The 12163-nt window shown below is 34.1% G+C and overlaps 2 protein-coding genes across 2 annotated transcripts; both read right to left on the bottom strand.

The window, feature by feature from the left end:
- On the bottom strand, positions 1-3906 carry LOC134276367 (monocarboxylate transporter 13-like). Its single transcript, XM_062758635.1, has 6 exons — positions 3646-3906; positions 2999-3142; positions 2605-2853; positions 1926-2303; positions 1255-1380; positions 1-289 (listed from the first exon to the last, which is right to left on the bottom strand). Exons 1-6 carry the CDS (start codon positions 3842-3844, stop codon positions 57-59), a joined length of 1329 nt encoding a protein of 442 aa, XP_062614619.1. The 5' UTR covers positions 3845-3906; the 3' UTR covers positions 1-56.
- A 5208-nt stretch (positions 3907-9114) lies between these two features.
- On the bottom strand, positions 9115-12163 carry LOC134276368 (monocarboxylate transporter 13-like). The gene is made up of 6 exons (XM_062758636.1): positions 11949-12163; positions 11396-11539; positions 11029-11277; positions 10436-10813; positions 9868-9993; positions 9115-9495 (listed from the first exon to the last, which is right to left on the bottom strand). The coding sequence occupies exons 1-6, from the start codon at positions 12139-12141 to the stop codon at positions 9260-9262; spliced, it is 1326 nt and encodes a 441-aa protein (XP_062614620.1). The 5' UTR covers positions 12142-12163; the 3' UTR covers positions 9115-9259.

The following is a 12163-nucleotide window of genomic DNA, read 5'->3' on the forward strand; positions in this document are numbered from 1 at the left end:
CACATTTTAAAATGATTTATCAATACAAATGCATAATTATCCAAAATATAATGACATTAAGCTGCCGCCGGACCCTTAATGTCAGGATTCGACAAACCAACAACAAAGACATCCGGTTTGGATTCGCCAATAATTTTCCCGTCTGATTTTGTTGTTTGTACGGGTAAGTTTTGTAATCCTCTGTCGGGTAAGTAGAAAGACAGGAGCATGCATAGAAAGGTGACTGCATGGACACCAGAGGAGAAGAAAAATGCAATATCGTTGTTTCCAGCAGTTCTACAAATTATCTCTATAAAGAAAATGAACGGTATTTAAATGGACTGAAAAATTGATAATGTAGACAATTTTTTTTAATAATACATGTATTAATGTGCGTTGTAATTTTCCGTTCCGAATGACAAAAAGCCAACGGTTACAAAAGACCAATGTAAAAGTTGTGACGTGGGGTTTAATGCATACACCTATATGTGCTCACATTTGAAAGACGTTTTCACAAAACACTTGCATAAAACGGCTTAAAGCATGCAATTGCTAGAATGTAAAGGTCTCATAACTAGTGTGACCGGTCGAAAAAGGGACCGCTAACTCATTCATGGCACCTGATCTCATCTCCGGAATTTCTGGTGGTCCTTGCATAGATTTTATTGCTTGTAGTCTTTTTAAGATCGAGCACTGTGCGTTATCTTCAATTTTTTTCATTTCACCGTGTTGAAATAACTAAATCCGAAAAAATAACCATGTGTTGCACGCTTGCAGTCTTTAAATTTCACGGTGAAAGATTCTCATGATGTTGTGGTACTATCAAACTGACGGCGTCTTGTCAATCTCAAACACCGAGGCATTTTAAATGTATGATGCTTACTCTTCCATGGCAATTGATCCTATCTCTGATGTTGACGAGGTACCTGTTTGGCAATTGATCCTATGTCTGATGTTGACGTGGTACCTGTTTACTCTGCTCCCGATAATATTGTTTTAATGGAGGTAGGAACTTAATTACTTCTTGTTATCTCTATGTTTTATAGTTTGAAATAGTGTTAATCCAATGGTTGCTACTAGGAAGTACTAATTTTTTTAAAGCTAATTTCATCACGATTTTTTACTATTCATTGTTAATTTAAAAGTTAAAAATTGTAAATGAAAAAAATCTTAATACATTTTATGTTCCGCATCTAAATAACATGAGATTTTGAATGAAAATATTCATATATTTATCCTAAATCTAGATTTTTGTCTATTCTTAATCGGTATTACCTGTGATTGGGATTCCTACTAAAGACCCAATCCCTTGCTGAAGAGCTGCTATAGATAAACTACTAGGTAGCCTATCCACTCCCAACATTCCCATAAGTAACGTAGGAATCTCTGTGTGGGTGATTCCTATTGAAAAAAGAAGATAGGCATATGTTGAAGTCGACCATTTTAAATCAACAAAACGAAATACCCAATTGCAATTTACTTAGGCAGAAGGGCTCCATGGAAGACTGTAATATGAAATAAACATGGGCTTCTTATGTTGGGCGTAAAACAAATGGCTACTCACGTATTCAGTCATTAATTATAAACTCATGTTACTCAGGTACATGTATATCCACTCTGCTATAAACCAGTTTAAATTAATCTGGGCATTCCTTAATAGGCTAGAAAAGAAAATTAACTGCATCATTAGTTTAGGCCCTTGTTTACTATATGTAGCTGTTCATAAACCTGTCTTTTTGATTCAGCTGCAATAACAAAAAAATATCAATTAACAAAAAATCTTAAACTATCTAAAGCAAACAGGCACTGTATGTTCTTGAAAAGTTAAATTTTTTTTTTTTGGTTTCATAGATTGGCAATCAACGAAATGATTATACATGTTATTAAGATATAAATTTAAAGATGTCATGGGAAGTAGTGTGTGGTAATTAAAATCTGCAATTTACCTGAACCCGCACCAATTATCGCTGAACAGACCAATATTAATGGATAGGAGGAGAAAAGCGCTATTGGAAGTGTGGACAGAGAAGTCATAAAAACGGCTACAAGATATGCTCGGGTACGAACAAGTGGAAACCTCGCTGAGAACCATCCGAATGTTATTCTTGCTATTGAACTCCCAGCTCCAAGTGACGTTATAAAGAGAGCAGACGACTGTTCGGAAAAGCCCTCCTCCTCTCCTTTGATTGGCAGGTATGTGAAAGGAACGGCGTAACCAATGTTGAATAAAAGGTGTGCAGTCACGAACAACACAAAGTTCTGCGATTTGAAAAGCCTGAAGTCAAAGAGTTCTGCAAATGATAATCTCTTCTCCGAGGAGTTTTCTAAAAAGATAAATGTTAACGCATGATAATTTCATTAAAACCTTTTGAATGAATTCCATTATGTTACATTTGGTAAATTATATTAATAAAATTATTTAGTATTATGTAATCAAATACACTCTTAAAAACTGGTGCAATTCATTTTTTGAAAGCTTGTACTCATAGTGAGCCAACTTATATTTAATGTACTTAACTATGATTTTGAATACTAGTAATCTATGAAGTTTTAATAAACGGAGACTGGCTTTTAAAGACTCAAGACCCAGAGTAAGTATATTGAATATCGAATATAAACATTTACCTCGAGAATGAAATTTGCTTGGTCTGGAAAGGCAAGAAAATACGACAGAATGCAAAGAAATGGCTGAACAGAAAAGGAAGGCTCCTTTAATTCCAAAGGTGGCGTGCAGGTAAACAAAAAATGGCGGGAATCCTATTATACCGACACCAGCACCAGACAGACAAATCCCCATAGCAAGAGGAAACTTCTGCACAAAATATCCTTTGAGTATGATAATTGATGAGAACTGTGATAAATTCATGCCGATTCCTGCAAAAAAGAACTGCGTTTATGAAAGAAAAAAAAAATGAAACTCACACACATTTTTTTCATTTTTATGTTGGACATAGATTGTAGAACGTCTTATAGTTAAATATATTTATCATTTAAAGATAGATCCGCTTAAAGAACATACCCGGAAGAACTCCGAGACAAAAAATCAACACCGGAACGGAAGCAGTAAAGGCTGCGCAGAAGAACCCCATACTGATGAGCAGATTCCCGATTATACTCAGAATTCTACAGGACATCAGTTGGGTCAGAACGGACACAAACGGTGCTGGAACAAATACAAGTTTTAAAACCCCGAAATAAAAAAAATGGTAAAACGAAATTATTATATGGTAATGAGTGATCTTAATTCCACTTATTGTTTTTCTCATTTGTCTTTCTTCATCGATCGTAAGCTTTTAAGGGATACAAAAGTTTTCAAAATTTATACCATCCTGAGAAATACTGATTTCAAAATGTGACATATGGAAGACATTTTAAAAGAAAAAAACCCAATGTGCTTTAAATACCATGTATTGAATCAAAGAATGAATTGCAAATTTTATATATAAAGACAGTGACAATGCAGTAGTCAAAGCAATGTCTCAAGATAAAAAAGACAAGAAGCAATAATGAAAAGACCATGAAAATTCACGATAATCAATATCAAAGTTCAAACAAAACTTTGTTACAAGTTTATGCTCATTTGAAATATAAATTTTTTGCAATTTCAAAAAAAATGGTAGTGAATTTTTCAGCCTTATCCTGGCGAAGTTTTTGTTGTCACACTACCTGAGAGAGTACAGAGTCCGACCATCAAAGAACCAATCCATCCAATCACCGCCAGGTCAGCAGACGTCGACTTTACCAGTTCAGTGTGGATTATTCCAGCTGTTCCTTGTATCCCTGCATGGATCACGTAGATGAAAAACATAGATACTACCACTATCCACCCATATCCTCCTTCTACTCGGCTTGGCTCCACCACCATACCTCAGCAGACGATGTATACCTTTTCAAATATATGCTTCTGGTTCCATCATTCAGCAGAGACGATTAATTCAATTTTTTAAAAAGCATCCTTCTTATTTATACTTTTTACATCGTGCCGTGAATATGTTTAATTTTTTTTGGGTAATAATAATCATTTAAAAGGAGTGCAATTGCATTTATAGAACTTTAATTTCAAGGACGTATTCGACAGTTCTTACTGAATGATACATAATATGTAAATCTTTCAGAAAATGAAACAAGATGCCCACGGGCCTCATAGGTCACTTGAGTATCATGTACCAACTTTCCAACAATTGAATTTGGTTTGTGTTTTAATTAAATCAAAAGTCATGAAATTCACAATTTTGAAAGAGGCACCATTACTTATCAGAACTATACACTTAGCATGCTTACTTTGCTTACTTAATACCCAGAGGTAGATCAGAATAACGAAGAGAAAATGCATTTCAACTTTATAACCACAAGTTGTGCATCCCAACCTACAGGAACCACTGACCCTGGGGCCACATATTTCAAAATTTTGGAAATTTTATTATATGATATGTTTTAAATTTTATTTCCTCATAAATAGTTGATTAAAACCAAAGAGCAGATTTCAAAGCATTACTTTATTTTCAGACAATGAACCCCTCCCCCCCTACAGTACCCCTAACTTAAGGGCCCTGAAATGGACCATTTTGAAAGAGGTACCTTTCTTCATCATAAATATGTACCTAGATCATTGACATATTACCCAGGAGCAAAGGAAAAGAATTTCCAAAGAATTAATGCATTTTCATAATATAATCATTAGAGCCCCGCCCTAACTAGAGAACCCCTGATTCAGGGGCCATGAAATTCACAAATTGGGAAGAAGCATCCTTCCGCATAACAACTATGTACATGTACATAGTTCATTAGATTAATACCCAGGAGCATGCAGAGAAGATTTTAAGAATTTATGCATTTTTACTATATAATCAATAGAGCCCCACCCTAACACCAGAACCGCTGACCCTGGGGCCATGAAATTCGCAATATTGAAAGAGGCAGCCTTATTCAACATAATCATGTACTTGGTTAGCTTATTTAATACCCAGGAGCAGAGAAGAATTTTAAAAGAATGCATTTTCACTATATAATCAATACAGCCCCGCCCTACCACTAGAACCCCTGACCCAGTGGCCATAGAATTCAAAATTTTGGAAGAGGCATTCTCGCTCATTATAACTATGTACTTAGTATGTTACTTTAATACCCAGGAGCATAGAAGAAGATTTTCAAAGATTTAATGTATTTTCACTATATAACCAATAGAGCCCCGCCCTAACACCAGAACCCCTGACCCAGGGGCCATAAAATTCACTACTTTTGTGCACTTGGTTAATTTATTCAATGCCCAGGAGTAGAAAAGAAGATTTTCAAAGAAATAATGCATTTTCACTATATAATATATTTAGCCCCGCCCTAGCACTAGAACCCCTAACCCTGGGGCATGAATTTCACAATTTTGGTAGAGGGCTCAATGCTGATTACAATCATGCCAACAGTTTGCCTGCTTGATGTCCAGGAGTATAGAAGAAGATATTTAAGGTTTCGTCAAAGGTCAACATGTCTAAGAAATTATTTTTACAATAGCTCCAAAACTATGTGTGGCATAAAGTCAAAATGTTTACAGTTTATAAATATATCATTGATTAATAGCTAGAAAGTATCACTCGATAGCAAATGTTTTAAAAAAGATTTTTTTGGAAAAAAATTGTATCAGAAAATGTGCATATCTTAAAAAAATGCATTTGTTTTATTCTGTCCTTTTTGTAAAAATCATCATTGCATTGAAGGGCAAGTTGGACGTGAATGGTCTTTGAAAGGCTGTTTTTGAAAGCATGACATGAATAAAGACAAGACCCCTATAGAATCCGCCATTTGCAATGTACTTTCACTTTCAAGTCTTAACATTTGGACAACATAAACAGGGAAAACAACTTTCTAGAGACTATCCAAGTCCAACTTGCCCTTCATTGATAAACATAATTATTTTGTTTCTGCAATGATGGTTTTCACTAAGAGCACAGAATTAATTAGGTGTATTTTTTGAAAATATATGCATTTTTAAGAAGAGTTTATCTCAATCAATATTTTTCCAAGTACTTTTTTTATCAAGTGATACTTTCTATCTTTTAATCAATGAAAAATTGATAAACTGTAAAAGTTTTAACTTTATACTTCATATAGTTTTGGGGCTATTGTAAAAATAAATTTTTGAGCATGTTGACCTTTGACGAAACCTTAAAGATTGCATTAATTTTTAGTGGTTTTGACCCCACCCCCAGACCCCAGGGGGACAGGGACCATGACATTCATAATTTTTGTTACCCTTCACCCACAGATGCTTTGTGTCAAAATTGGTTGAAATTGGTTGAACGGTTGCAAAGAAGAAGCTGAAAATGTTCAAATGTTAACTCACCTCAGTTTACTCAGGTGTTGTGACCTAATAATAAAAAAGAAACTAGGAAAATCTGTACCGATCTTGTAGAGTAGGACTGTTGCTCTCTGCTTGAGAAACTTTAGACAGAGAAAGCTACATATCAAAGCGTTGCAAAAGCGTTCGATTTACACTGCTGCTTTCTTGTCTTCTTTGCAAGCACATTCGTCCAGTAAAGCTTCCAAAAAGCTTCTGTTTATTTTCTGTGAATTTACTAAAAGGAAATTTTGATAATTTACTGCAAAAAACAATATTAATTGTTATGAAAAATACTTACTGAAATATAGTATTCTAGAGTGATTAAAGTACGTTTTTATCTACTAAATATATTATTTAGTGGTAAAAACTGGAACGTAACAAAACTTTAATTTTCTGTTTACAATGACCCCACTTCCTAGCTACACTTTCGTAAGTAATGGATATATGTCGAATACTGTTCTATATGTAAAATTATCAATATGTTTGAGGCCCTAATGGGCCCCAAATTTCTGATAAATTTACATATAGAATTTTATGAGGCATATATCTTACTTAAAACATTGTCATTTACATGTCCAAAAGTTACCTAGAAGAGTCTGATAGTTACGGAATAGGAGTTCAGGCATTAATAGTTTTTACCTGAAACCATGTTATATATGTAAGTAGATAAAAGAAAAGAAAGGATGTTTTAAGGCAGTTGTACAATAAGTAGTTTTGAGCGAAATAAATTTTCTGGTGAACAATATCAAGATAAGAAAAATTTTGAGTTCCGAATCGGATTTTTTAGAAGAAGCAGTTGTTTGTGAAACCAAGAAGTCTCAATTAAAATTTGATGTTAAAGAATTTTCAAAAAATTTGGTGACTTTGAATTTTAAAAGTTATTTGGCGTTTTTTTTAGGATTCACATCAGATGTACACCATTACTAGCAGTAGAATATGCCTAACTGCCGTACGTCTGAAGTTTCCCCTTGGAGCAGTTAATTTTAATGTAAGAAGTAATGATAAAGACTTTGTAGAGCATTTCCCGAACCCAGCAATGTATACTGTATCTTTGTAAGCATTTGGAATCTAGTACAGGTAGGACAGATCAAATTTATTTGACTGGTATATAATGTATTAAACACTGAAATATGTTTTTGGAAGAATTTCATCCTTGGAAAGTGAACTGTTAGAATCTGTTGAATTTTCAAAGATATCATAATGATATTAAAACAAATTCTTCAAAAATACAGTTACTGTTAGTATAATGATATGGCTTATCTGCTGGAATAATAACATAATTATTGTTCACTTTCCGAATCTCTTTTAGTACATTCATTTCCGATATAGTGGAAACGGAAGTAGGTTCATAGTTGGTCTTTTAATTTTCTAATACCAGTATTTCTAAAACACTTCACTTCCATTCTGACAAGTTTAGGTCCTTCTTTTCATATTTAACCAGACGTTTAGCATAATTTTCGACAGATTTCATGACAGATCGGGGTTTCCTGTATTTAGGACCTTTTCCAATTATGATAGAATAAATATCTTCTTTATCGACTATATTATCATCAACAGTATTGACATTTCCAGTGGGAATTTAGTTGAAAGAAGAAGAGCAAGAACATTTAAAGAACTTTGTTTTAATTGTTCAATATCTAGGCCCTGAAGGTCTGTATATATTTGAAAAGAGTTTGAAATTATCAGTCTGTCAAAATGCAGTGTAAACTTAAACTTGTAATATGGTGAAGGGCAAGACTGAACTTAATTATTTCAAATAAAGAATATTTTTAAATATTTTTAATGTTTCATATCAATGTCAAGAACACAGAAGGAAAGGTGAAAAATGAGTTATGATTATAGTCTTTATTGAAGAACTTAACGAAATCGTAGGTTTTCTGACATTCATATCAATGAAATTAACCCAATGTTAACTTCAAATTTTCTGTGCATGCGTATAATAATGACGTGAAGCAATATTTTCTTGTTGGGCAAACACATTTTCTTTCTTTCTTTTTTTTTTTTTTTTTTTTTTTTTTTTTTTTACATATTTTTCTCAATAAAATGATTTTTAAAGTTTTATTATCCGTAATTCTCTGAATCCCAAATTTTACTTTTGTTAATTTTTTCGGTTTTTCTGTTATGTTTTGTCTCTGTAATAGCAATGGAGGCAATATCCATAATCACATAATCTACCTTATATTCTTTAATTTAAAAATCTACCTAAATACATCTTAAGCCTCTTAAAAGTCCATTAAAATCCAAGGAAACCGAATAATGTTTAGTGCAAAGGTGCCTAAGACAAAATTGAATCAAAAGAGACATTATTACATGTATATACAATGTATATGGTTTACTGTATGATCGATGTCCATGACCATGCTTTCTTAAAAGACCCATCACACTCACATTGGTACATTGTGGGCTTTAAAATTTCCATACATTATTTGTGTGGTCGTTGTAAAAAAAATCACCTGGGAAATAAATAGTTATAATTAAAAAATAACTCCAATAATTCGCGGTGACAAAATTTCTTAGGTAAAGGAAATACGGTTCATAGGGTATTATTTCGTTGTTGAAGAAGTAAACAATGATTTTGTTTCCGATGGGAAAAGTGTAAATACATAAAAGTACATGTATATTTAACTCAATTCACATGCCTTGATAAATATAAATATATAATTCAATTAATAAAACATGATCAATCTATATCGAAGAAGAATAAGTGGTATTCCATTTCGTTTCCTATATTGCCTAAAGTATTCGTGCAAAGACATGTCATTCTTAGCTTTTAGTCAGACTACTTTTGAAAAACAAAAAACAAAAAAATTTCTTAATGAATTTAATTTTAAGTGCATAAATTTCTAAAATATGTCAGTGTTACGGTTGAAGACAATGATATAATTTATAAATGAAAATAATATAGATGATTATTGGATTCAAAAAATGCTTGTGAATGTCTCATTCTCTTTAAGCTGCTGCGGGACCGGTGACTTCCGGTTCCAGTAATTCGACCACAAAGACTTCCGGGTTAGGAACATCCATTTTCGGATCAAACTTCTGCGTTGCTGTTTGTACAGATGAGCTGGATAAATCTCTCTCAGGTAAGTAGAAGGATAGAGCAATAAGAACGAGAGCAACTCCATAAACACCTGAGGTGAAGAAAAATGCAATGTTGTTGTTCCCAGCAGTTCGACATATCATTTCTGTAAAATTAATGCAGTTAACAGAATATAATGATTTGAAAAAGGATGAATGAGCAAGAATTGTTATGCATAACTGAAGTGACATCATTTTGAATTGTTAAAATTAGTTTAGTAAGAATTACATGGATAATTCTCCTTAAACAGGAAACTATTCAACATGTTCTTGTTCAAGAGGAATAATCCATGTATCATAACATACATGAGGAAAATCTTCATACAATATATTTACTTCCCGTATGTAACTTAATATAATTAATAATAAAGCTGGAACAGAGCATATAAAATCAGCTATTCGTGAAGGAAGGAGTTAACAACGTGACGCCCGTTAAGGTATTCTGACAATAAAAACCTTCAATGATAAAATGGAAATACCTGTTATTGGGATTCCAATTAAGGCTCCGATTCCTTGTTGAAGAGCGGCTATAGATAAACTACTAGGCAACCGATCCACTCCCAACATTCCCACAAGTAACGTAGGGATCTCTGTGTGGGTGATTCCTATTGAAAAAAGAAGATAAGCATATTTAAAAACTAATGAAACAAAAGAAACGAAACACCCAACTTACTCGGCCCGGATGCTTCAAAGGAGGACTGTAATACAAGATAAATATAGTATTCATAGAATTGTATAGTTAGCATATAAGTGGCTACTCACGCATTGATTGATAACCTATTAACTCATGTAAGACAGGTACATGAGATTCCACTCTGCTTTATGTCAGTTTAATTAAACTGTCATCCTTTAGGCTAGAAAAGAAACGGAATTATCATTCTAGGTACCGAACGGTGATTATTATTAAATTTATCCGACGTTTTTTCCTCGGTGGCACTGAAAAAAAAAATCATCTTTACCTTATAAGAAAATTACAAAATTATGAATCCCTTACACATATTTATATTACGTAATGGATTGTATCAAAAGTAATGTCCCTTGCATTACCTGAGCTTGCACCAAGCACCACCGAACAGACCAATATTAATGGATAAGACGATGATAGAGCAACTGGAAGCGTGGACAGAGTAGCCATGAAAACAGCACCAAGATATGCTCTGGTACGAACACGTGGAAACCTCGCCGAGAACCATCCAAATGTTATTCTTGCTATTGAACTTCCGGCTCCAAGGGATGTTATGAAAAGAGCAGATGACTGTTCGGAAAAGCCCTCCTCCTCCCCTTTGAATGGCAAGTAAGTGAAAGGAACGGCGTAACCAATGTTGAATAAAAGGTGTGCAGTCACGAACAAAACAAAGTTATGCGATTTGAAAAGGTTAAAGTCAAACAGATCAGTTATGGAACATTTCTTTTCCGATGACTTTTCTGTGGAAGAACATTTTAAGTATAATATAGAAACTAAAGATAAAAGAATACATTTTCATAAGCCTTACCAAGGCAAAATTTAACCTCGTTATTCAGTATTTTAGATAATATCCAAAAGTGGTTTTACGAATTACTTTCAGTTGAACATGAATTTGAATAATTCCCTACCAGTTTTGAGGGTAGATGTCTCTGAAGCCATGAATCTTAAAACTTACTTTGCAAATGAAATGTGCTAGGTCTGAGTAGAAAGGAAATTGCGACGCAATTTAAGGAAATGGCCGAGCACAGAAGAAAGGCTCCCTTCATTCCAAAGATTGCGTGCAGGTAAACAAAAAATGGCGGGAACGCTATCATACCGACACCACAACCAGAAAGGCAAATTCCCATAGCAAGAGGAAACTTCTGAACAAAATATCCTTTGAGTACGATCGTGGAAGAGAATTCAGCTAAATTCATACCAAATCCTACAAATCAAATTGCTTAAAACCTACATAGATTCAGTTATGTTATGTTGAAACTGTTTTGCAGTTACCTGTTTTCCTTTTCTTACGTTAAAACAGAAATTAAGCAATAAGAACATACCAGTAAGAACTCCGAGACACACAATCAATACCGGAATTGACGAAGTAAACGCTGCGCACAAGAACCCCAAACTGATTAATAGATTTCCGATGATAACCAGTATTCTACAGGACACCAACTGCGTAAGGATAGATACAAGTGGTGCTGGAAGAAAGATAATCAAAAGCATGAATTTTCTTTAAATGGATGGTGGCTTTGTCCGCACATATATTTACTAGCCTAGCATATTTTCAGTTTTCTCGTTTGGTGTTGATTAAAAAAACATAATGAACGGAGATTTTTTTGTCACACGGTGTTTTCCCAGTCTCTCTTGTTTCCTTGTAAGAATATATATTTTAGACAAAGGGTGACAGACACCTTTGTTCCACTTATACTTATGACATTGCTTTTATATTTTCACCCGTCGTCAATTACGGTTGGACAAAGCTATCCAAGTTTCAATTCGTCCTTTAAATAAATATTTTCTTCAAACCTGATGATCCAGCCTTCAACCAGCCTGGTTGTTTTGATCGAGCTCAGAGAACTCTTTTCCAAGTTCGTGTTGTCACACTACCTGAGAGAGTACAGAGTCCGATCATCAAAGAACCGATCCATCCAATCACCGCCAGGTCAGCAGACGTCGACTTGACCAGTTCAGTGTGGATTATTCCAGTTATCCCTTGTATCCCTACATGGATGACGTAGATGAAAAACACGGATACAACCACTATCCACCCATATCCACCCTCTGATCGGCTTGCAACCATCACTCAGCAGACTATGTCGAAG

The sequence above is a fragment of the Saccostrea cucullata genome, unplaced genomic scaffold, assembly GCF_032062105.1.
Source record: "Saccostrea cucullata isolate Sc308-1 unplaced genomic scaffold, CSIRO_AGI_Scuc_v1 ctg121, whole genome shotgun sequence".
In the NCBI taxonomy this organism is placed as follows: Eukaryota; Metazoa; Mollusca; class Bivalvia; order Ostreida; family Ostreidae; genus Saccostrea; species Saccostrea cuccullata.

Bases quoted from the DNA above. Each gene is read 5' to 3' on its own strand.
- LOC134276367 (XM_062758635.1), bottom strand. From the start codon at position 3,844: ATGGTGGTGGAGCCAAGCCGAGTAGAAGGAGGATATGGGTGGATAGTG. The intron at 2,854-2,998 runs GTATGTTCTTTA...TCTTTTTTGCAG, and splicing joins TTGTCTCGGAGTTCTTCCGG to GAATCGGCATGAATTTATCA. The intron at 2,304-2,604 runs GTAAATGTTTAT...TTATCTTTTTAG, and splicing joins AAGCAAATTTCATTCTCGAG to AAAACTCCTCGGAGAAGAGA.
- LOC134276368 (XM_062758636.1), bottom strand. From the start codon at position 12,141: ATGGTTGCAAGCCGATCAGAGGGTGGATATGGGTGGATAGTGGTTGTA. The intron at 11,278-11,395 runs GTATGTTCTTAT...TTTGATTTGTAG, and splicing joins GTGTCTCGGAGTTCTTACTG to GATTTGGTATGAATTTAGCT. The intron at 10,814-11,028 runs GTAAGTTTTAAG...GTTCTTCCACAG, and splicing joins TAGCACATTTCATTTGCAAA to AAAAGTCATCGGAAAAGAAA.